Source organism: Scardinius erythrophthalmus (assembly GCF_964197995.2).
Source record: "Scardinius erythrophthalmus genome assembly, chromosome: 9".
Classification (NCBI taxonomy): domain Eukaryota; kingdom Metazoa; phylum Chordata; class Actinopteri; order Cypriniformes; family Leuciscidae; genus Scardinius; species Scardinius erythrophthalmus.
Genome location: NC_138229.1, coordinates 25,145,827 through 25,172,443, shown reverse-complemented (window position 1 = coordinate 25,172,443; position 26,617 = coordinate 25,145,827). Strand labels below are relative to the sequence as shown.

At 40.5% G+C, this 26,617-nt stretch overlaps 1 protein-coding gene across 1 annotated transcript in view; it reads left to right on the top strand.

The window, feature by feature from the left end:
* The window catches only part of vav3b (vav 3 guanine nucleotide exchange factor b), a 71,882-nt gene extending 45,777 nt beyond the window's left edge, over window positions 1–26,105 (top strand). Inside the window, exons 20-28 of the mRNA XM_081375160.1 lie at window positions 11,545–11,675; window positions 13,751–13,816; window positions 14,813–14,847; window positions 14,955–15,071; window positions 15,826–15,913; window positions 17,636–17,744; window positions 21,781–21,861; window positions 22,132–22,280; window positions 23,887–26,105. Coding sequence (XP_081231286.1) covers window positions 11,545–11,675; window positions 13,751–13,816; window positions 14,813–14,847; window positions 14,955–15,071; window positions 15,826–15,913; window positions 17,636–17,744; window positions 21,781–21,861; window positions 22,132–22,280; window positions 23,887–23,928 — 818 coding nt within the window. The 3' untranslated portion in view covers window positions 23,929–26,105. The remainder of the gene's footprint in view (window positions 1–11,544; window positions 11,676–13,750; window positions 13,817–14,812; window positions 14,848–14,954; window positions 15,072–15,825; window positions 15,914–17,635; window positions 17,745–21,780; window positions 21,862–22,131; window positions 22,281–23,886) is intronic.
* Window positions 26,106–26,617: the final 512 nt, after the last annotated feature.

Genomic DNA, 26,617 nt, shown 5'->3' with positions numbered 1-26,617 from the left:
TGTCATCCTGTGAGACGGTTTTATCATCTTCACCAGCGTCTTTGAAGTCAGACTCCAATACCTTAATAACATCCGCTGGAGTCACTGGGGGGAGCTCTTTAATGCTGACTCTATGACAGATGGTGTTGAAGCTTTGCGATTCATGGTGTGATGACAAGCGACCAACAATGCTCCAACCTAGGTCTGTATGGACTGCATAGGGTTCATCATCGCCACCTAATATCACCTGTTTTGGTGCCAAAGCCTTTGGACAGCTGTAGCCTATCAGGAGACCAACCTCACAATCCTGCAGAGGTGGAATTTTTGTCCACTATTGGAGAGAGATGCTTCCACTGTCGTGCTGTGTCACAAGTAGGGATGTGAGTGCGGTTCACTGGAATGGAGTCCTTAGTATAAGCAGTTGGCAGGTTGAGGACAACGGGGGAGCTATAGCCTCTTACTTTGAGACCTGACACCCTTTCACTCGGCATGACAACATCCTTTGCAGTCATTGTTGTCAACTTCAATCTCACAGGACAGGAGTCAGCTTGTAGCTGGTTGCTTAGCTCTCGATCGACAAACACAGTGTCACTCTGGGTGTCAAGCAGTGCATAAACAAGTTTTTCAGAAGCTGGATTTCTCTCAGTTGATACCCACACTGGCACAATCATTGAAGTATTGGTGGATGACTCACCATTATCTACTTTGTGAGACGTAGTAGTAGTTGTCTCCGTGTCATCTTGGTTTGAGGCTAGTGCAGAGTTTGCTTTCCTTCTGTAGTTTTCATCATGTAGACAAGTTGGATGTCTACCATTGCAGGTGTCACAGGGTAGACGGTGACGGCAGTCTTTTGCACTGTGGCCTAGTTTCATGCAACCATAGCAGAGATTGTTCTCCTTCACATATTTCCGTTTCTCTTCTAATGACTTTGCCACAAATTTAGTACAATTGTGAATCATATGCTTGATGTCTTTGCAGAAGAGACACATTTTGAAGCTACCTTTAGGTGACCTTTGTCTGTTGTCATCATTTTGTTTGTTTTCCGTAGCTGTTTGGATGTGAAAGACGTTAGCTCTGTTCCTTTTGCTGTCCTTGAGGTTCCACTTTTCTGAAGTGGGGTCAGAGGCACGAAGAGCGCTGAAGGAGGTGACTGGATTACAAGTAATCTCTGCTTCCATGGACATGAAGTTCACAAAATCTATAAGCTTTGGAAAGTCATGAGTCTCAATCAGTGTCTGCGTGACCTGACGGTTCCACCGTGCTGCCGCCCAATCTGGTAATTTGAGTACTAGTTTCTGATTTTCATCGCAGTCATTTAGTATTTCAAGCCCCTTGACATGAGGCATAGCTTGATGACATGCATTTAAGAAATCTGAAAATTCTCTGAAACCTTCAGAATCCTTGGGCTGAATCTTAGGCCATTTGGCTAGTTTTTCTCTGAATGCCTTCTGTATTACAAATGGCTGTCCATACCGTTGGTTCAGTTTGTTCCATGCATCATTATAGGCCTCATCATCATTCCTATAGAAGATGCCATCAAGAGACTTCCGAGCTGGCCCAGCGACATACCTTTTTAAATAATGTAGCTTGTCAGCAGAAGAAATGGCCTTTCCACCAATGAGCGACACAAATGCAGCCTTCCACTCGATGAACTGGATAGGATCACCACTGAACACAGGTGGTTCTGTTGTTGGCAGCCTGTTCAGGGCTATGCTATCTTGGACAGCTTGAGCGAGATACGATATATCAGATTTTGGAGGTGAGGGTGTTGCGGTGATGTCAGTAGGGCTTGTTGCTGTGATGTTGGTAGGACATTGGATGGGAAATGGAACCACATGCTGCTGTGCAGTTATACTTACATCCTGCTTTTCCCTCGTATTCGTGTCTGAATTATGAATGCTGGCTTCCTGTGCCATTTCTTGATCATAGGCCTGCAGTCTCGCTCTAGCTGCTTTTAGATCCTTCTCTGCCTTTAGTTTTTCTAATTCACACTTTCGAGCTTCAATTTCTTGTATAATTGAGTACTCTGCTTCTTTGGCTGCTAACTCAGCTGCTGCGTCTGCCCGCTTGGCTGCAATTGACATAGCTGTAGACCTTGATGATGTGGTGCGTGAGACTGTGGATCCATAGACAGAGCAAGCATAATCGTGATGGAGTAACTCACGAAGGCTGTGTTTCACATTTTCTTGATCAAAGTCCTCAAGGCCTGCTATTCTGTCAAAAATGATCTTTGAAATATCTTTCGTCACAGCTTCACAAGTATCAATTCTGCGTCTTGTGTCACTGGAAGGAGCGATGTAATCTCTAATTTCTAGGTAGACGTGCATGACATCATCTCTTCCCTTCTCAAGTGCATTAATAAGTGCTACCAGTTGGCTCTCACTAACGTCTGTTTTAAGCTTTTCCCTTGTGTTGCGAGCACAGTCCTTCCATTGTTCGTATAGTTGAATCAATCTTTTCTCCCTTTTCAGGGCCTCCTCCTTTTTATATGCACGCATCTTCTCCGTGGGGTTGCGTTGTCGACCAGAACGGTGAAGCTCCTCCTCTTCCATTCCGTTATGAGGCGCGTCCACCTGCTGGTCTGGGTCGTTATTTTCAGAAGCATCCATTTTCTTTACAGGGGGCCAGATGAGGTGAAGCTGTTGATCTTCTGGGTGAAGCTCTTACTGTAGCATTCCCGGCTGAACAGATGCGTTTCACTCTCAAGAACTGATGTTAAAGAAGAATTTATTTTCCAAAAACACCTTCCAAAACACCGTAAGAGCTTGTGCCCTTCATCAGCCAGGAGCTAAGAGGTAGAAATCAACTCGTTTGTGAAGCTATATTCAGTCTGACTCTGTAACCGTAAATTAGTCTCGCTTCACTCGCTGGTAGCATTTAATGGTGCGTCATATGAAAAGTGCGCCAACATACACACAGCGCGCGCGCCCGCTGAACTTCCTTTCACACCGGACTTCAAAATAAGAGCATGTGTGGTAAGTAACTGACACTCTTGTAAGACAACAATAAAAATACAATGTCAACTTTAAGCATTCAGCGAAAAACATTAATAAACCAAAACAAACAAATAAAGAGTTTTAGCTCAGGTTTAACATTTGGCTCAGGTTTAGTAAAAGTCCCTTTTAGTAAGGTATTCCATGACCACACTGCCCTCTATGGCTGGAGATAGAGGAGACGGCCCACTTCAGAGATAGGGAGAATTAATGGTCCTTTACACTCCCACCAAATCATGAGTGATTTGTATAACGTCAAGGACTATAAATTACGAATGATTTTCAAATAAAAATGTTACCTTTAACTCAGAAACGGACAAAGTGTCCATACTATGGTGAATGTGTATTAGCATTTAAGTAATATGATAAAAAGGATACACGTGGTTGTTCTCAGAAGCAGCTAGATGCTCTCTAGCAACAGGATCAGCTTCTGTACTGGTCGTTCAATGACAGACAGCTTGTGGAGTCGACGACCATCCTTCCCCAGATTCTGGTCACCAAGGCATACCTTGACTCGTCTCACAAGCCCGTCTTTATCTGTAGTAGTTTCTGTGACTCTGGCCAGTCGCCACTCATTTCTGGGCAGATCTTCAGCCTTTTCCATGACAATATCTCCCACTTGCAGGTTTCTCTTTGCTGTGTGCCAGCGCTGCCTGGTGGCAATGTTGGATAGATACTCCTTACGCCAACGACTCCAAAACTGCTCTGCGAGGTACTGAACATGACGCCACCTTTTCCTTGCATAAATGTCTTCTCTGACGAACCTGCCTGGAGGTGGTAGTGCTGGAATGGATTTCATAGTGAGCAGGTTATTTGGGGTGAGAGGTGCAAGGCTCTTGGGGTCGTTTAAGTTGTCAACTGAGAGTGGTCTACTGTTAACAATCCCCATAGCTTCATAGAAGAATGTCCGCAGTGATGCATCGTCCAGTCTGTCAGAGGACTGTGAGAGAGTTGAGCGAAGAACATTTCTCACTGTTCTGATTTGTCTCTCCCATACCCCACCTGCATGACTTGAATGGGGTGCATTTAGGACAAAGTCACACTGCTTCTCAGCTAAGAACACTGTCAGACGATTAGTGTCAATTTCCTTTAGAGCATTTCTCAGTTCATTCTTTGCTCCTACAAAGTTGGTGCCTTGGTCGCATTTGATTTGGCGCACTGCTCCCCGTAATGCAACAAAACAGCGCAGGCCATTGATGAAGGCATCTGTAGACATGTCATTTAGCATTTCTATATGAATAGCTCTGGAGCTGAAACATGTGAAGATGAGGCCATACCTTTTATGTTCCTTCCGACCCTGTCTAGTGGCAAAGGGACCAAAGCAGTCCATACCGCAGTATGTAAATGGCGGGGATGGATTTGTACGTTCTGAGGGGAGGTCTGCCATTCTTTGTTCTTCTGTTGGTCTCCTGAGCTTACGACATGTCACACAGTGATGCACATGGGATGCTACTGCTCTGCTCATTCCTGGAATCCAGTAGCCTTGTGATCTGATCTCATTTATTGTGAGGCCTTTTCCTTGGTGCTTGACATTCTCATGACATTGAGAGATTATCATCTTTGTTATGCGGTGATCTTTAGGAATGACAACTGGGTGTTTGACTGAACTGGGTAGGAGCGCATCGCAAAGTCTTCCTCCCACCTTGAGTACTCCTTCTTGATCAAGGAAGGAATCAAGATGATACAGCTTGCTACGAGGTGACAGCTGGGCCCCCTTTCTCAAGAACTTGATCTCCTCTGAATAGGTGTTTCTCTGCAAGTCCTTAATGATGATGCGTTCAGCATCTTGTCGTTCAGCTACCGTACTGTGATTTCTGGACTTATCTCCTTTGGCTCGGCGGACGAGGCGAGCCACAGCTTGCACAGCTCCAGAAAATGAAGACAGCTTTGCCAAGCGGTCTGAGAGGCACTGATGCTTGAGTTCTGTTGTTTCTGCACTCAGTGTCTGAGCCTGTCTTACTTCAGGATCTCCAATTGTTAGTGCTGTGTCAATATCCGCAACAGGAGGTATATACTTGTTCCACAAGAATTTTGGCCCTGTCAACCAATTGGATGTAAGAATCTCACCAGCATTTAAACCTCTTGACGCATGGTCAGCAGGGTTTTCATTGGTGGGAACATATCTCCACTGTTGAGAAGTAGTGCTGAGGTGTATCTTCTGTACTCTGTTCGCTACAAACGTGTGAAAGCGGCGTGCTTCATTGTTAATGTATCCCAAAACCACTTGGGAGTCGGTCCAGAAGTGCTCTTCTATGTCTAGATATTCCAGCTCCTGTTTAAGCATATTGCTCATGGCAACTGAGACGACAGCAGCTGTGAGTTCAAGTCTGGGAATAGTCTGAACCTTAATGGGAGCAACTCTAGATTTACCTGCAACAAGTGCACAATGGATGTTTCCTTCTTCGTTGGTAAGTCTCAAATAGGAACACTGGCCATATCCGCTGTTGCTGGCATCAGAGAAGTGATGAAGTTCTCTTTTGATGACCTTACCAAAGTTTGCAGGCACATAGCAGCGGGGTATGTTGATCCTTTCCAAGTTCTCAAGATCAGCTTTCCAATGTTCCCACCTTGGCTGCAATTCTTTAATAAGGGGGTCATCCCAGCCTGTTCCTTTTCTGCACATTTCCTGTAGCACTAATTTTCCACTGAGCAAGAAAGGAGCAATAAAGCCCAGTGGATCATACAGTGATGCAACTGTGGATAGTATGCCACGGCGTGTTGCTGGCTGGTCTTTGAGGTCAATAGAGAATCTGAATCTGTCAGAATCAATGTGCCAGTGGATCCCTAAAGCTCTTTCTACGGGTGTGTCATCAAAGTTGAGGTCAAGTGCCTTTACATCAATGGCTCGTTCAGAAATTGGAATGCTATCCAGGACAACTCTGTCATTTGAAATAAACTTGTGTAGTCTAAGACCACCTAAGGCACACAGTTGTCGAGCTTCTCTTGCTACTTGGACAGCTTCTTCTGTGCTGGCTACACTGGTGACACCGTCATCTACATAAAAGTCTGTCATGATGAATTTTGAGCCAAGAGGATACATGCACTCATTCTCCTTTGCGAGGTGTTTCAGACCATAGTTGGCGCATCCAGGTGATGAGGTTGCACCAAAAAGATGGACCTTCATGCGGTACTCTTGTGGCTGTAAAGCAAAGTTTCCGTTTTTCCACCAGAGAAAGCAGAGATAGTTTCGATCTGCTTCTTCCACATGAAATTGGTGGAACATCTTTTCAACATCGCACATAAGGGCAACGGGATGTTTCCTGAATCTTAAAAGAACACCAGTCAGCTTATTCATTAAATCTGGGCCTTGGAGCAAGTGATCATTAAGGCTGGATCCCCGGTACTTGGCAGAGCAATCAAAGACAACACGGAGCTTGTCTGGCTTCTTAGAGTGATACACTCCATGGTGAGGGATGTACCACTTCTCTCCATCCTTTCCTTCATCATGCACTTCTTCTGCATCACCTCTCTCAATGACCTCTTCCATAAACCTTACATAATGTTGCTTGTACCGTTCATCTTTCAGTAATTTCCTTTTAAGATGATTGAGCCTTACGATGGCAAGCTGCTTATTGTTAAGGAGGTGAGGTCTCTCTTTGAAGGGGAGAGGCATCTCGTAATGCCCGTGGTCGTTCTTCCTTATGCCTTGCTGCAGTTTGGTTAAGAAGAGGATGTCATCCTGTGAGACGGTTTTATCATCTTCACCAGCGTCTTTGAAGTCAGACTCCAATACCTTAATAACATCCGCTGGAGTCACTGGGGGGAGCTCTTTAATGCTGACTCTATGACAGATGGTGTTGAAGCTTTGCGATTCATGGTGTGATGACAAGCGACCAACAATGCTCCAACCTAGGTCTGTATGGACTGCATAGGGTTCATCATCGCCACCTAATATCACCTGTTTTGGTGCCAAAGCCTTTGGACAGCTGTAGCCTATCAGGAGACCAACCTCACAATCCTGCAGAGGTGGAATTTTTGTCCACTATTGGAGAGAGATGCTTCCACTGTCGTGCTGTGTCACAAGTAGGGATGTGAGTGCGGTTCACTGGAATGGAGTCCTTAGTATAAGCAGTTGGCAGGTTGAGGACAACGGGGGAGCTATAGCCTCTTACTTTGAGACCTGACACCCTTTCACTCGGCATGACAACATCCTTTGCAGTCATTGTTGTCAACTTCAATCTCACAGGACAGGAGTCAGCTTGTAGCTGGTTGCTTAGCTCTCGATCGACAAACACAGTGTCACTCTGGGTGTCAAGCAGTGCATAAACAAGTTTTTCAGAAGCTGGATTTCTCTCAGTTGATACCCACACTGGCACAATCATTGAAGTATTGGTGGATGACTCACCATTATCTACTTTGTGAGACGTAGTAGTAGTTGTCTCCGTGTCATCTTGGTTTGAGGCTAGTGCAGAGTTTGCTTTCCTTCTGTAGTTTTCATCATGTAGACAAGTTGGATGTCTACCATTGCAGGTGTCACAGGGTAGACGGTGACGGCAGTCTTTTGCACTGTGGCCTAGTTTCATGCAACCATAGCAGAGATTGTTCTCCTTCACATATTTCCGTTTCTCTTCTAATGACTTTGCCACAAATTTAGTACAATTGTGAATCATATGCTTGATGTCTTTGCAGAAGAGACACATTTTGAAGCTACCTTTAGGTGACCTTTGTCTGTTGTCATCATTTTGTTTGTTTTCCGTAGCTGTTTGGATGTGAAAGACGTTAGCTCTGTTCCTTTTGCTGTCCTTGAGGTTCCACTTTTCTGAAGTGGGGTCAGAGGCACGAAGAGCGCTGAAGGAGGTGACTGGATTACAAGTAATCTCTGCTTCCATGGACATGAAGTTCACAAAATCTATAAGCTTTGGAAAGTCATGAGTCTCAATCAGTGTCTGCGTGACCTGACGGTTCCACCGTGCTGCCGCCCAATCTGGTAATTTGAGTACTAGTTTCTGATTTTCATCGCAGTCATTTAGTATTTCAAGCCCCTTGACATGAGGCATAGCTTGATGACATGCATTTAAGAAATCTGAAAATTCTCTGAAACCTTCAGAATCCTTGGGCTGAATCTTAGGCCATTTGGCTAGTTTTTCTCTGAATGCCTTCTGTATTACAAATGGCTGTCCATACCGTTGGTTCAGTTTGTTCCATGCATCATTATAGGCCTCATCATCATTCCTATAGAAGATGCCATCAAGAGACTTCCAAGCTGGCCCAGCGACATACCTTTTTAAATAATGTAGCTTGTCAGCAGAAGAAATGGCCTTTCCACCAATGAGCGACACAAATGCAGCCTTCCACTCGATGAACTGGATAGGATCACCACTGAACACAGGTGGTTCTGTTGTTGGCAGCCTGTTCAGGGCTATGCTATCTTGGACAGCTTGAGCGAGATACGATATATCAGATTTTGGAGGTGAGGGTGTTGCGGTGATGTCAGTAGGGCTTGTTGCTGTGATGTTGGTAGGACATTGGATGGGAAATGGAACCACATGCTGCTGTGCAGTTATACTTACATCCTGCTTTTCCCTCGTATTCGTGTCTGAATTATGAATGCTGGCTTCCTGTGCCATTTCTTGATCATAGGCCTGCAGTCTCGCTCTAGCTGCTTTTAGATCCTTCTCTGCCTTTAGTTTTTCTAATTCACACTTTCGAGCTTCAATTTCTTGTATAATTGAGTACTCTGCTTCTTTGGCTGCTAACTCAGCTGCTGCGTCTGCCCGCTTGGCTGCAATTGACATAGCTGTAGACCTTGATGATGTGGTGCGTGAGACTGTGGATCCATAGACAGAGCAAGCATAATCGTGATGGAGTAACTCACGAAGGCTGTGTTTCACATTTTCTTGATCAAAGTCCTCAAGGCCTGCTATTCTGTCAAAAATGATCTTTGAAATATCTTTCGTCACAGCTTCACAAGTATCAATTCTGCGTCTTGTGTCACTGGAAGGAGCGATGTAATCTCTAATTTCTAGGTAGACGTGCATGACATCATCTCTTCCCTTCTCAAGTGCATTAATAAGTGCTACCAGTTGGCTCTCACTAACGTCTGTTTTAAGCTTTTCCCTTGTGTTGCGAGCACAGTCCTTCCATTGTTCGTATAGTTGAATCAATCTTTTCTCCCTTTTCAGGGCCTCCTCCTTTTTATATGCACGCATCTTCTCCGTGGGGTTGCGTTGTCGACCAGAACGGTGAAGCTCCTCCTCTTCCATTCCGTTATGAGGCGCGTCCACCTGCTGGTCTGGGTCGTTATTTTCAGAAGCATCCATTTTCTTTACAGGGGGCCAGATGAGGTGAAGCTGTTGATCTTCTGGGTGAAGCTCTTACTGTAGCATTCCCGGCTGAACAGATGCGTTTCACTCTCAAGAACTGATGTTAAAGAAGAATTTATTTTCCAAAAACACCTTCCAAAACACCGTAAGAGCTTGTGCCCTTCATCAGCCAGGAGCTAAGAGGTAGAAATCAACTCGTTTGTGAAGCTATATTCAGTCTGACTCTGTAACCGTAAATTAGTCTCGCTTCACTCGCTGGTAGCATTTAATGGTGCGTCATATGAAAAGTGCGCCAACATACACACAGCGCGCGCGCCCGCTGAACTTCCTTTCACACCGGACTTCAAAATAAGAGCATGTGTGGTAAGTAACTGACACTCTTGTAAGACAACAATAAAAATACAATGTCAACTTTAAGCATTCAGCGAAAAACATTAATAAACCAAAACAAACAAATAAAGAGTTTTAGCTCAGGTTTAACATTTGGCTCAGGTTTAGTAAAAGTCCCTTTTAGTAAGGTATTCCATGACCACACTGCCCTCTATGGCTGGAGATAGAGGAGACGGCCCACTTCAGAGATAGGGAGAATTAATGGTCCTTTACAGCAGTATTAAAAACAACAGGTTTATAGACTGGATGCTAAGGAGCTATTTTATGCTAGAAGAACCCTCCATCCTCTCTCTAAGGCTTCAGGGCTGTCCTGGGTTGATTGTTGGTATGAATCGCACAGTGAAGATGCCTTTAATGACAAAAGCTCAGGAGATAAGGGAGATAACACCAAACTAACACAACATAGTCCTGACGAGAACGGACAGGGTATGAAGGAGAACGGGGTATAAATACATTGAGCAAATAAAGGGAACTAATGAGCTAATTAATGAGATGACATGTGAACTTAATGACTAATCAAACGAACTGAGAAACTGGGTCAAACTAGCAGACAAGGAAGGCAGAATCAAAACAAAAAGAAACATGACCAAAACAGAACATAACTCCCCAGTTTCCCCAGTTTATTAACCACCATACACGAGGCAATATACCATCTCAGATGATCTCCTTCTCTGTCATTGTTTCGTGCGACTGCCTATGATTTAGTGGATGGGATTGTGTAAACAATAATTGCTGCTATGCGTCACTTTATTTGTCCTGTGTGAATGAGAACATTGGACATTTGCTTTGGGTTGGAAGGGCCATCCACTGAGCTCCAGCACAGTGCTGTATAGGAGCAAAATCAGTGGCTGTGTTGCTTGATGTGAAATTAATTTCCATAAACTGTTTATAAGAGGCCACTAAGCATTTATTAATAAGTGTATCATAAGCAATTTGGTAAACACTTTCCTTAACTGCTTTGGGGGCTATTTTTCTGGCTTTTTGTTGTTGTTTGTTTTTTGTCTTTGGGGAGAAATGTACATTCAGGCATATTTTGCCTAATTTCTCTCTGTTTTATAAATTTCATTTAACACGTAACTCATCCTTTTTCATAGTTCCCTATCAGTCAGTCACGTTCGACGTTACGTCAGAATTGAACTGATGAATTGGGATCTCGTCTGAAGCCCCATTCACACCGCCAGCGACTTTGTCGCTGTATGTCGCTAGTCTCTGTACTGTGAAGATGCTTGTGGTGCGTACACTAGGTGCTGGAAGGCGCATTGATTGTGGTGTTTTTCTTAGGGATCCCAATTTGGCAGTTTAGTTCTGACGTAAGGTTGAACGTGACTGACTGATAGGGAACGTCTAGGTTACTAATGTAACCCCCGTTCCCTAAAGGAGAGAGCGGAGACGTTACGCTTCGTCGCCACAATCCCTGTGTCCAATCCCTCTGAGTGACCAGGCACTGGCTTGGCTCCTCAGCGCAAACTTAATGAGTGAGTGCTGCACACTTCCTTATATACCCGTGGCACGGGTGTCCATCGGCTTGTTTTGTTACCACTCAAAGGTGATTGGGCTCTCTGGCGATATCCCCATTCGTCAGAAATAACGTCTCTGTTCCCTCCTTCAGGGAATGTGGGGTTACATTTGTAACCAGACATTTGTCATTTTACTGTAGTTAATGTAAATGGATTCGCTAGCCATTTGACGTATGTAATCTAAAATATTCAAAGAGAGAATGGGTAGGACTTGATTGTTTCCATTGGGAATTGATTGAAAGTGGGCGTTAAGTGCCAGCGTGAGGTGGTTGAAAAATAAAAGGGTTTGGTGATATTAGCAAAAATGACTTTTCAGAAGTGACAGAGGTAAAAAATATTTTCTTTGGAATTATCTATACAAATGAAGCATGCAAAATTTTATGTTAAATTTTGTTTTTACAGGTTTGCCAAAAATGCTGGTCATCAGAGATTATTTTGGGGTCCCTAGTCCTCAGGGTGGGCCGCCGCTGAATGCTCAGATCGGTGATGTCATAGAGGTCATCTGTGCTGATCCTCACAGCTCCTGGTGGCAGGTCAGATAAAGTACTGCAGTTTTTAAAAACCTAATAGCTGAATTGTATTCTGTGGTGTCATGGGACCCTGAAGCTTCTCATCTCATCTCATCTCAAAGCAAACAGAGCACACATAACCTTTTATACAGATATGTCTTGTGACATTCCAACCAAATAATAACTGCTTTAACCAATATTTCCATAGACAATGGGCTGTCGGCCCATTTAGGTTAATTATAAAAAACAAACAGCTTTACAAAATAATCAATTATTAATTAATTTGTTAAATGAACTAATTAATTGATATTACTCTGCTCTCACAGCACTGACATGAAGTGTTTTAAATATTGTAATATTTGATTATTATTGAGAAAACTTGTTGAGTATCTAATATGCTTTAGAATCAGCATCTCCAACTTCCATTTTATTTAAAGTAATGAAAATGTTTTGGTTTTAGTTTTTTTTTTAGTTTTTTTACTATAATAACCCTGACTCAACCTAATGCAACACAACTTTAGTATAACATATTGAATAGTCACTGAAAACAATACTTTTTCGCATTGATTTTTAAATATGCACTGATACCTAAATGAGCCGTCAGATATAGTGACTGCAGAGCACAGTCTTTGTTCAGGCATGTTTCAGCACTGCAGTTTTGTCTCAAGCTTATTGTCACAGACTGTTCCTGTGTTATTTATTTCTGGCTCATGCCAGGCTGTTGTGGCTCTTTTTCTCTATGGTTTATGGTGGCACTAAAACCTCATCTTCCTCCTGGTGTTGCTCCAATCTGGCCGACGCGACTCAAACAGCTCGGCAGGGAATAGACACTTAGCGAGATTTCCCTTGCTTTATGCTGGGCTATTTCTGCCTGATAGCACACAGAGGTTAAAAAAAAAAACACCTACAGGTCAAAAATGGATGCCAAGACATTCACCGAGCCAACAGACTGTGACAGGCAGTGGCTAGACGTGCGTGTCAGCCGTGGTTCTTCACGCACTTGGCAGGTCATAGAGGGGAAGCGAGAAGCGGTACCATTGAATGATAATGCACATCACTGGTTTATTTTATCTTGTGTGAAACGACACTTAACTCTTAATAAGGCTACTAAATCTTCAGGGTCCCATGACACCAAAGAATGGAATTACAGAGCACTAAGCATCCATCTCCCATGTTACTGGAAGACAATTATCTCTGTCCCGTTGCCAGAACAGTGCAATCGATCACTGTAATTTAATTTGATCCTTTAGGCTGCCAACTGTTTACTCTAATGGGGTAATAAGTTTAATCTTTATCATACGCTTATCTGTGGCATAACAAATATAAAGGCCTTTCAAAAGCTACGGCGAAACATTATTAAGCCAAATAAATCATGAATACAGTTCCAGTTTGGGACTCCAATTTAATTTGTGGTAGAGGTGCATTTTTCTGAAATTCATTTCATACTATTTTGAGATGATCTTAAAGGGAGCCTGGAAAGAAAAGTATATATTTTTTCAGTACAGTTGTTTGAGAAGATCCTCATTACACCCTCAGTCAAACCTTCAGCCAAACTCACAATCAGTCATAGGCTGCTAAATTTTGGCACCTGGTTCCGCCACGTTCACAGTGCATTATAACCTCCCAGCTGTTGTTTCATACTGAGTTGGGGGGAATTGTCTGTTTTTATCCAAAAATATACAGATAATTGTGGCTGAAGCCATGCAAGAAATGAGCCTATTTTAAAACTGGCATCCGGCCTGCGATTGCTCAATACCATTTTTTGCGTAAGGACATAATATGAAACTCAGTCTAATGTAATTCATAAATCCAAATATGCTCGGAGCAGCAATATCAAACAATGGCTTATTGGCGAGTGTCATGATTCACGAGGTTCTGCTGTGGAAGCTGTATGATTATTCAGCATTAGGTGATGCTTTCATTCTGATGCCTAACGGAGTTTAACCGTGGGTAGGGGCTGAACAGTAATTAACTGTGGCTCTAAATGAGATTCACTGCTTGTTGTGAGCTAATTGTCTTAGATTTATTAAAGCAAAAGGGAGGGGCGAGCATCGCCTCAAGGCAAATATAATGCAATTAACAACCACACTTCCTGGCAGGGCAAAATCCTGACAACGCAAGAGACTGGCTTCTTTCCAAGTGATGCAGTCAAGCCCTGCCCATGTGTAAGTATGTGTATTTGGATGACTTGCACAATCATTTTAATGCTGTTGATTTGTATTTTTATCTGTTTTGTATTTTATAAATGTATTTATTTTTTTTTATAATAAATGCTGTTATTTTGAACTTTTTAATCATCAAAAAATCCTTGAAAGTTATCACAAATTCAACAACAACAAAAAATTAAGCAGCAGAACAGCATATTAGAATGAATTATGAAGGATCATGTTACACTGAAGACTGGCGAAATGGGATTACATTACTGGAGTAATTTATAAAATATAAATATATATATAGATTTATGTTTGTCTACAATTTATATATGTATATATATATATACACATAGTGTATGACGTTCAGGAAATGATTGTATTTATAATATGAAGTTTGAGTATTTGGAATGAAACTCTGAATATATGAAATGGAACTCTGAATATATGGAATGAAACTTTGAATATATGGAGAGTTTCGCTTAATATTATAAATACAATAATTTCCTGACCGACATGCCATACACACTGGATGGATGGATAGATAGATAATGGATGGATGGATGGATGGATGGATGGATGGATGGATGGATGGATGGATGGATGGATAGATAATGGATGGATGGATATAGAGAGATAATGGATAGATAGATAGATAGATAGATAGATAGATAGATAGATAGATAGATAGATAGATAGATAGATAGATAGATAGATGGATAGATAGATAGATAGATAGATAGATAGATAGATAGATAGATAGATAGATAGATAGATAGATAGATAGATAGATAGATAGATAGATAGATAGATAGATAGATAGATAGATAGATAGATAGATAGATAGATAGATAGATAGATTAGATAGATAGATTCACTATCCAGTCAAACTTATCCATTCAAAAATATATAAAAGTAATAATAATACTAATAAATTATATTTGTCTATAATGGTATAATTGATAGTGTATATATATGCATGACATTGTTTGTAATGTGTCCCATGATCAGGTACCCAGGACAGTCGACTATTCAGCCCAACCCTGGTAAGTCTAAATGTTTAACCACATTTACTCCAATATCCACATAACTCATAAAATAACCTGCATGACTACATGTGCTGAGCCATATGCCCGTTGGCTTGTGCGAGCAGGTTCGCTGGGCCCATAGAGAGGCACCACGCAGAGTCCGAGCTCATGGAGAGAGAGAACAGCACCTACCTGGTGCGATACAGGAGTCGGGAGAGTAGAGAGTACGCCATCAGCATCAAGTACGTCTAGCTATTATATCATTTCATACTGTTTATTTGATCGCTTAAGCGTGTTTTTATTGCGCATAAAATTGGCGTGACGGATGGTCGATGAGGTTCTTGCACGAACATCCTTTTGCATGCAAAGCTTAGCTTTCTCCATGCATTTCCCTCTATGCAACCCAATACATAATGCATCACAAATTTGCATATAGCTCATTGTGTAGCATGGATGTGGTCAGTGAGTTATCACACTACATGCGCAGTGTGGGCTTTATTACCTCAGAACATTTTATAGTTGCTTGTCTCATGCTTAAACCAATCACAGGTTCCCTGTCAAAACATTTTGTCCTCTTTATGTGGGGCTTTAGGTCCTGTAGGTGTGTTGACCTGTGGTCAGAGACTGACAGAACAATTCCACATCCTTATGTTATAGGAAGCTCACATTTAAACTTTAAAGGGATTGTGGTTTTTCTATAGCTGGTCCAGTGGCATGTTATTCCATGACCTTGGACATTACATCTTCTCCTGCTCATGACATCTTTAGATCCAGAATTAAAAGGATAGTTCACCTTAGGTGTTAAAAGTGTTTTAATTGCACATTTAAAGCATTTTAGTATGCACTTGTTTTTAATGTGCTCCATAAATAAAAAGATATGTCTTGGCTTAACTTTTGTTTATCAGCCCATTCCCAGGGAAAACTCCTTTGAGATAAAGTGGAAGTGGAAGTACTGACAATCCTGGAATGGTTACAATGATTCTCTGCCATCTGCAGGTACAACAACGATGTGAAGCACATTAAGATCCTCACTAAGGAGGGCTTCTTCTACATTGCTGAAAGCAGGACGTTCAAGACTGTATTAGTAAGTGGGTTTGAGTTGCTCATAAGCAATGGTCTTCATCAGCATTTGCTCTATTTATCATAACTGTATGAATACAATTGTAGGGTGCTATAATTCAATGTCGCTATCTGTGCTGCAGAGTCCTGAGCTTTTTTTATCGTAAAACCAGAACATTTGCTGATCTGCATAATCCTGTATTTCATTAGCATAATTAATAACATGGGTCCAGCTATTAATCCATTAGAGACACCAGTACTACTGCAACCTTGTTACATGTTCTTTTAAAATGATCCCTTATAAAAAAATACTGTGGTGACAGCCTGTAACACGGATGGTAAAGCTTTGATGTATTCCATAGTACTGAATGATTACCAATTCATATATCATGGTACTGCAGGGTACATCAAAGAATACATAGTATTGTCATGGTACACATCCATAAAACCATATACGTATGTTTTTTTAAGTGTTGCTAAATACAGATCCTTTTAACTGTGAGCATTTATAAGCAATTTTAGCTGTTCCACTAAGATACACACTAAAATTCCACTATTGAAAATCTCACAAAAAAAAGAAAGAATTTTGCCTATGCAAGGCTGGAAATTGCCACCATTTTGGTCGCTTATGATCCCAAAATTGAATCTGTGCGACTCAAAAATTTATTTGGGAGCATTTGTTAAAGTGCAAATAATTGTTGTGGTGCGACCTTTTTTCTACAAATGCACTGGTTGCCCAAAATCGGAAACTGCCTTGTTTGTTCTTCAAACACACGATTGCAAGCGGCCGGTTTATAGTTTCAATTTGGCTAATCTCTGTTTTGGACTTGCACAAAAACTGCATTGCAATCATTTCCCGAAATGTAATTTGTGTGAAAATATTACGAAGTCTGTTAACAGGACGTTAACACAATCCAGAGATATGGGACACGCTGAACACGGGCGGAAAGAGGAGAGCGCAGACTCACAGCAGAGAAAATACCAAACACAGCAAGATAACTGTCCGTGAGGCTCGAAATAAGAAGAAAAATAGAAATATTAAATTGGGGTGGGGTGGGGGTTTATATGAATGTATCTCTGAAGGAAACTGACTGTCTTCAGAATAGTCTACCGAGAGTGAATTTGCATTTTCATTCAGTCCATCTGTATTTGTTTTGTGCAGGTGTGTCTTATGCAACATAATTTCACAAAGCTAAAGTCAGACAATTTGCTCCAAGTCTTGAAATTATGCAGTCTAATTTAAATTAAAACAACTGCTCATGCTACATTTGTGTGTAGCATCTTTGTTTGGATCGTGATTAAAATGCAGTGGTTGCAAATGGCTACAGATGTTTTTATGTATTTATTTTTAAGGCCAGTTTGGCCTGTTATAGAGCAAACAAACAACTGATAAATTTGCTTAAACAAAGACAAAAATCGGCAGCCGGTATCGGAATTGGAAAATTTGCTTGTAAAAAACAAAACAAAAACAAATTGGAATTGGCAATGAAAAATCATGATCAGTGCATCACTACCACATTAATTTCTCTACAAAACGTGTGTTGTTTTTAAATAAAAGGAATATTTTAATATATGTAAACTGTGGTGTTTTGAGCCCTGCTACATGGATTTAACCATTAACCGAAATCAGAGTACTGTGAACATGCAGATGTGTTAAATGTTTGAAATATTAACTTAAAATCTCATTTCAGCTGGCAAAAAACTTTGAGAATCCCTATAATAAGCTTTTAAACATGTTTCTGTCCAGGGACTGGTTGAATATTACAAACAGCACTCTCTGAAAGAGGGTTTCCGTACACTGGACACGACTCTGCAGATGCCGTATAAGGAGCTCAGTAGTGGACTCAGAACTGTTGGTTAGTATCTATATTACCCTCAGATTAACTCATTATATGATGACATTAGTCCTCTTAGCCTTTCATTTTCATTTAAAGGTAAAAGGGTAAAAATAAGGTAATCAAGGTAAATAAATAAAGGTAAATATAATCAAGTAAAAATAATTGCAGTATATTACAAGCTCAAAACCATTTTAAACTCACTTGAGGTACATGAATGGGAAAACCCTTCAGCAGAATAGTTGATAATTCAGTCCCTAGATTATTGATATAACGTTAGGGCTTCCAGACACTATAAATCTGCCCTGGCTGACCATTTACTAGTCAAGTTAAATATTCCAGTGGGATTAGTGTTGTCATTAGATGGAGTGTTGTCACTTATCCACCTCAGTAATGTTTTTTCCTAGCTCTAAATAAGATTATACAGTCTTTTTTTTTCTTTTGATAAAATCAAAGCTTTATCAGGCAAACCAAGGTTAACAAATAAAGTATCCAATACCAACTCCTTATCAAAGATATTACTCATTTCAGAAATTATCTTGGCCCAATATATTTGTAACTGATTACATGACCAAAGAGAGTGAGTGAGTGTATCAATTTGTGTTTTGCACTTAAGGCATAGAGGTGAAAGGTTTATTGTTAAATGCTTGTCTATGGTTTGGTGAAAACCATATGCACAATTTTGAACTGTATAGCCTTAGCACAATTACACACCGAAATAGATTTAGCATATTTCCAAATACTTCCCCATTCTTCTTCTCTTATAGAGACAAAAAGTTCCCTCTCAATGCAAGTCTAGAATTCCGAACTACATTTACCTCAGATGTAGCATTAGGAACATTATATAACAGACTCACTCACTGACTGTCAGTGACTGTTATCGGAGACAGACTTCTGTGACTGTATTACATTATGAGGTATCTTTCAGGCTGTAGTTTTTCAATCCTCCCATCGACCCTGGTTGTTGTAGTGCAGAGAATTTCAGCCTTGGTCTGTGCTTGCTCCAGACAAAGGAACTGAACCATCCATTCATATATTTTAAAACCCTTTTAAAGAACAGGATATGGATCATTTGAATTAGATCCAGGATAAGAAATGTTTATTGAGCAGCAAATATTAGAATGATTTCTGTCAGATCATGTGACACTTAAGACTGCAGTAGTGATGCTGAAAAATCAGCATGTATTTATGTATGTTTGTGTGTGTGCTTTACTGTATATTGGTCATCGGCCACCCTGCTCTGTATCTGCATTGTGCATCAAAAAATCCTTATCAGTTGACCACTATTATAGAGTGCACGCAAGAGGGAGGTCAGGTTCAGGTTATCGCTCTGTGAGCGATTTCACTGTTTTGTATGATTAATCTTTGCACACGTACAGAAAAGTAATAAAAATATATAAAAATATAATTTATACTTTTTCAATTATAAAGACATTTAATTAAAGAAATTGTACTGTAACATTCTAAGTACTACTTTAAGCACTGCTGTAATTTATATGCAAACATACAAAATTGTTCCCTTGCAGAAAGTTAGTCTTTAGATTACTTGCCACAATAGAAAGACATCATCTTTGTCAGAGAGTTACGGCCAGTTACGCAGTAACTTCATCCAGCAGCAGGAACGTGTACTAGCAGCCTGTCGACCTCCAGTGTGAACTTCAGAGAGGTCCTCTTTTAATGGCAGGAGGCATAGTTTGCGCTCAGGAGGTATTTTTAGCTATGTCCTGACACCTCTCTGACTCTTTTGATTCAATATAAATGTTGAACACTTGGCATGCTGGTCGTTGGGTGAAATTGTAAAGTGTGCATGCACACGTGTTGCTTTCATGGGAAAAACGTACGTCTTTACTCCAGCTCTCATTGCCCAAGATGGCTCCTCAAAGAGACAGACAGATGCTGTGAAGCGAGCCGTACACACTCGGCACCTGGCAGCAGGAAAAAGGCTGTTTGTGTCTGGCTCTGCAGCTTCAGGCGACGCAGCGAAGACTCTGCTAAACAAGACTCAAGTAGCACCGGCAATCTCCCTGACACGACATGACAGTTTGGTTGGAGTTACAGGAAAAAGCCATGATGGATGCTAAGCTTCCTCTCACCTGTGGGGACTTGGCTGATTTTCTCTCTCGCAGTTGAAAGAAAAAAAAAACAGTCCCTGCACTGAGAAATGAAAGGGCAACTAGTGGAGACATGGAAAGTCAGCTTTATTGAACAGAGAGAGATGTGTCACGTAGAAAAAGGCTTAGCGAACGAGTACAGCTCTGTTGATATAAAGAACGGGATTGTGGGGATTGTGAATTGGGGGTTTCGCTGATCTATTTGTCCTTTTTTCGTCAGCATCCTCGGCTTATTAGAGGTGTTTATACTCGACTGCCAATCTCGGTAACGCATCCTTTCACAAACCGCAGCAGAAAAACCAGGTTGATGCATCCTGGGACATTGCTCTCTCTGGTATGCCGCAAACCAAAACGTGTACAAATGCGCCAACAGATCAGTGGTCGTGTGTGCGCTGACACAACTGCAGGCGCAGAGTGTTTGGTAAACACGTTGAACACAAAGGGAAATACCAGTGTTGGGTTTTATACACTTATGTGAGAAAAGTTATTTGCAATACAGATATCGCATCGGTTTCAATCCTGCATAGATATCGAACGTGTGAATAGCTGCATGATTTCTGAGTGTCAGTGTCACAGGAAAAAGCAGTTGGCTCATCATCTACTGCTTCGTTCCCCCCAGAGGAGATGCAAAGCAGGAAGGCAAACATATTGTGGATCTGACGTTTGCTAGTTTACATATTAGAAAGTCCTGGATGCTCAGATGGGCATTCAGATGGTAACAGGACTCGTGCTCTATCACAGCTGCGCCAGTGACAGGGCCAGGAGCACGCACTTGGCAAAAGCTATCACAAAACCAAGAGAAAAAAATATCATCTTGAAAAATATAGGAATGGGTTGCTCATGAAATTCCAAACCTCTATGACTTTTTCTTCTGTTTTTATATCCCACCCACCTCTGCCCCAATAGTTTAGTAAGTAGTCGTCCATATGGTTGAAGTAGTCCAGATTTTGGTCTTTTCTGTGATCATTTACTCACTCACATGTCGTTCCAAACCTCTTTGACTTTCTTTCTTCTGTGAAACATGAAAGTAGACATTTTGAGAAATGTCTCAGTGCGTTTTTGTCCATACAATAAAAGTCAATGGGGTCCAAAGTAGGACTGGGCAATAATTTTTCGATATTCTATTTCTTCTGATCGGGTGTGTTGCTAATAAGGCTGTGTATTGCTTGTGGTATTTTCAGTGTTTGCCATCTCACTATTTGAGGACAGTCCACATGAACTCTCCAGAGCTGCTATGAAGGTTCACTTCTCAAGCATTTCACGATTTCATTCGAGAAAAGCTATTCTCATAGGTCTTATGACAAACTAAAAGTTTGTAAAATGTTTGTAAAAAGTAAAATGTACTTTGCAAATTAATAATACAAATAACAGTTATAATAATGCAATTTATTATAACATGACAACCCAAATATTTATCAATGTTTAAATGTATACAGTATACCTTATTTGTGAAAAGAAATATACATTTATATAAAATCTTTGTTTTATGAATTCAGCTCAATAGACGCAATTTTTGATGATAATTTTATATTAAATGATCAAACAAAAATATAGAAAAAATACAACTGAAAACAGAATAAATAAAAAAGAAACAGATTTCAAGCCCTAAATTAAAAGGTAGCTTAGTCTGTGGAGTTTACTAAACAAACAAGTTATGTTTCCATTCATTCTTGAGGTCTAACAAACGTGGAATGCATTTCCTTCCCAAATTAATGGGGGGATGAAATTAATATCATAATAAATATTTGATCAAATCGTAAAACACTGAGACATTTTCCTAAATTTCTCAGGACTGGCATATTTCAAGGAGTGTGTTCATTCCCCGGTGCTGTGTGGAGTTCTTGATATTAGCTTGTTTATGTTTGTTTTGTTGAAAATGTCTCCATTAAGATCTCTGGGTTTTTCTGTTCTTATTTTCTTCGCTCTGCTTCGGCTTGGATCCTAAGCTCCAGTGCTGTGTGGGCTTTCCGTTTTGAGTCCCACCAGCTACAGTTTTGTTCCTCCCTCCCCCTCACCCTTCTGGTCAGGTACAGCTATCAGCCACCTGTCTTATTCATTTCCCCCACCAGCCATCTCAGTCTATTCTCCCTGTGTTTGCTTCAGCTTGTTTGTGTGTGAAAATGTCCGAGTATGATGCAACGCCATTTGTGTCCCGTGTTTCCTCCAAATCTCCAATCATCTTGTTGCACATTCACACGTTTTGTCCTACTTGGCATGTCTTGTGAAAACATTTGTGTCTCTCACTCTTGTCCTTTTTTTAACAACTTGTTTTTGTCTTACATCCCCCTCTCCCTCAGTTTTGACCCCGAGAGTGCTTGGCATTGCACTGGCACGATATGATTTCAGCTCCAAGGATACTCGGGAACTCTCTCTGCAGGTGGGCGACCTGGTGAAGATCTATATTAAGTGTACTAATGGATGGTGGAAGGGTGAAGTCAATGGACGGGTAAGGGAAAACACTCTTATACACCTTTATTTACTGAGAAATGCTGTTGAAAATGGATTGAGCTGAGCACCACAACACACTTATAGCCAATCAGCAGTAGGGGTGTGTGTACACTCATGGTGGGGGAGGAGAGAGAGAGCAAGAGAGAGATTTGAAGAAGGACTGTAGAAAGAGAGATGGCTGAGAGACATTACAAATGAAGAATATAAGAAAATATAAGGTCAGAGGAATATAATTGGTAGAAGAAGGGTTGGGAACAGGCAAAAGCTTTGGGACCCACATTCATTTTAGAAAAGTTTTCTAGCGCTGGAAACCTGTGTTTGTTTGGGCAGATTTCAAATATCAAGTGTTTCTCAGAAATCACTTACTGCACCTTTAAAACCACCAAAACCTCTAGTGAAGTGCTTTAGTACTGGTGCTTCATATTTTCAGCTTTTTTCTCAGAACTTCCACATCATGTAAACTGAACTCTTATCCTTCCATGCGAATCACAGTTTATGGTTTCTCAAAAGGGAACTGCTAGGCACATAGCAGCGAAAAAATACAGTTTTACAGAACAACAACAGACTTATATATTCAGCATAGTTAAGAATCGTGAGCGTGATATAGTTATCAGACAATTTTAATATTGTGCATTAATAATACTGTTATAATGATTCATTTTTTTATAATATTCTTATTTTCTAATAATTTATATGTACACTGCTGTTCAAAAGTTTGGGGTCAGTAAGATTTTTTTTTTAAGAAATTAATACTAAAGATGTATTACTGTCACTTTTGAGTTTTGATTCATTTATAAACATTTATAATGTTAACAGATAAATGCTGTTATTTTAAACTTCATATTCATCAAAGAATCCTGGAAAAAAGTACCTGTTTCCTCAAACATATTAAGGAGCACAACTGTTTTCAACATTTATCAGAAGAATTGTTTCTTGAGCAGCAAATTATCATATTAGAATTAATTCTGAAGGATAATGTGACACTGAAGACTGGAGTAATGACTTTATTTTTATAATAATATATTTCATATTTTTAAATGGAATATAGTTTATCTAATTTATCCATATTAATTACGAATTACGATTGACGAATACAGTCATGAATCCCAAACACAGTCTGTGTTTGGGCTCTATTGATTTACATATGCTATATTTTGTCGTGATAAACAGCTTTCGGTAGTACCGAGTTCAATGTAGTACCCACATTAAAGGTAAAAGCATTTTGCGAATGTACCCCAGTTCTGAAAGCAATTGAACACTACCAAATGACATAGCAATATAGAGGTGTGACAACATGATTGAAATTTGAGATTGAAATTGAAGTTTAGCCCAGCATTTCCCATGCAATATCACAGATCTTGACTCTCCAAGACACCTGAATCATTCCTCAAGCCATTTTAGATTCACTTTCCTTCATTCCATACGCTCGAGCGCGTTAACGAGAGAGATGATTAACAGGAGGTGATGACAGCATGACTTTTAATGATTCTTCTGCACGTCATTATCAGATCTGACACGCAAGAGCTCTCAAACTGCTCATCTAGGATGAAGAGATATGCTCTGTTACTCTTAAGTAATGTTTACGGATGTTTTATAAATTACAGGTGGGATGGTTCCCTTCAACCTATGTGGAGGAAGAGGAGTGACCAGTGCAGGAAGTCATCCTCACTATGCTGTGACAGTGATAAGGCACATGTTGGCGTTAGACAAGAAATGTAATCGTGAATAATGCACACTTACTTGAGCGAAGCACCACAAACACAGCAATTATCATCCTCCTCTAATGGGATGCGGTGGACTGCGGTTGAGGCCTGCAGCGTGATGCATCTGAGGCCCCGTCGGCATTGACTGTTTAATTAGTTATGAATGTCCCTCGCTGATCCACATTCAGTCCAGACATCTTTTTCTCTCACTCTTTCCCTCCCTCTCACCCTGTCACCTCCTGAAATCTTCACACAGGGCCTGGGGCCCCCCCTCTCTCTGCCTGTTTAAAATTTAAACTCCATTTCTCTGCTATGCCGGACCTCCCATAAACTCAGGAGTGGCACGCAGAGAGAAAAGCCCTGAGCTGGCCATTTTTTTCCCCTTCCACTCGGCGACCTTTACGCTGTGCTTTCAGCTCACCTTGTGCTATAATTGATGAATTCATCCGCCCGTCTGACTCTGCAAAGTTTGGCTGGGGCGAGATGGAGCGCGGTGCTGTCACGAAGCCTTCCTCCCTCTTCAGCCCTGATAACACTTAGCAGCAGTGCTCTCTCGGTGCGCTCGGGGCGCTGCGCGGTGACAGGAGGCCTGCCGTTCAGTGTGATATCCATCTCACTGCACTGTGATCAGTCATCACTCTGTCTGTTTCTGAACCTCTGGTGCTCCCAAGCAGAATGTTGGCACTGATTTGGGACTGACGTCAATTCATTCTCTTTTCATGCAACTGAAAGACATTACGGTGTTTGCAATGGGACTAAAATGCTAGACACAGCAAAAAATGGAAGTATGAAATTAAAAGTACAATTAGAAAAAGTCTGCCAATGGAAGATGACAAAATGTACAACCATTTAAAAGTTTGGGGTTAATAGGATTTACTTTTATATATAATACTTTTATTCAGCAAGGATGCAAGTGAGAGTAAAGACATTAGTGAAATTGCAAAAAGATTTCTACTTAGTGCAAATGCTGTTCTTAAAGATTTAGTTCACCCAAAATTGAAAATTCAGTCATTAATTACTCGCCCTCATGTCGTTTCAAACCTGTAAGACTTTTGTTCATCTTCTAGACACAAGTGAAGATATTTTTGATGAAATCCCCCACCACCACCACCACCACCACTGCAACGTTATTACCACTTTCAAGGCCCAGAAAGGTAGTAAAGACATTGGTAAAATAGTCCATGTGACTACAGTGGTTTAAAATATAAAAATGGTGTGCACATCCCAAACACCCAGATTGGGCGCAGGTGCAGGACAACTAAATGATATAGACAAAATAAAGAAGTGTGAAGTCCGCACACTGAAAATTACTGCTCCAAAAGAGTTTATTCAAGCAATTCATGAGCCTGATGAAGACCTGAGGGTCGAAACGTTGCTTGAATAAACTCTTTTGGAGCAGTAATTTTCACTACAGTGGTTTAACCTTAATGTTATGAATTGACGAGAATACTTTTTGTGTGCACAAAAACAAAATGCAGCCTTGTTGAGGCTTCTTTCAAAAACATTAAAAAACCTTATCGACCCCAAACTTTTAAACAGTATTGTATATCCAAGGTAATTCCTTTGAAAAAAAGTCTTAATATTGTGTCATTTTTCTTCTCAGGTAAATCTTGTTTTAAGGATGTTTAGATGTTTTTACTGGAGAACAAGATAAAAACACTGAGAATAGGATTTGTGCACTGTACTAGATATATCAGCTTCCCTTGAATTTGGACTTTAAGCACAGATTAACTTTGTTTAAAACTTTTTTGTAAGTTCTTTGCAAAGGAAAACGCTCTCTAAATGGACAGACATGTTACAAGCTGCTTTATATGCTAAAATCCAGGTCATGTCTTTTCTAAAACTATATTTACAGAAATGGTATTTTCAAATAATTGCAGTCATTCATCTGTTTCTTAATGCATCTAACAGTTCATGTTGTCTGGTTTTCGTCAGAATAAATGTAAATTATTGTTTTTTTCACACTGTTTAGCAATTGAATTTTTTATAGATGTACAGGGTCCAAATGTAACTTTCTTTCCATACATTTGCCAATGGTGTGAGAACATTTACTGGATATACAGTAAATTCTGAATGGCCATGAAACTGTATTTTGTATTACTTTTATTAAAATATTTTGTACCATTACAGTGGCATTATTTAGATGTTTTATTTTCTTTATAGATTATTTTCCCTTGTATATTTGTATTTCATTGAGTTGAGTGTTATAGAATATTTTTCCTCGTACTTTTGTTCTGGTGGCTTAGTGTGAGAAATATTCCAGCACACAAATATACCATTTTACTCATGGTAAAAATAAAACTTCTGATGGTAAAGGTTTAAAACATGGTTAAAACAAGGTTTAAAACATGTCTCGTGTGCTGCGCTAATCACTCCGCCCAAGTAGCCACTCCGCCCTAGTAGCTGTGCTCCTACGCCTAGTGAGAATATAGTTCCCAGTATTTATACGATTAAAAATGGTCTCTGTCTCATATAGCCTCGTTATTTGTACACGCTGTGACTATACAGATCACAACATGTAAATAGGAAAATGTTTGCATTATTTTGTCACTTATTGGGATTAGTATGCTACCTTATCCATTTACATCCAGTCTTTGTGCTAAGCTAGGCTAGCGGTGGGTGCGTCAAATAA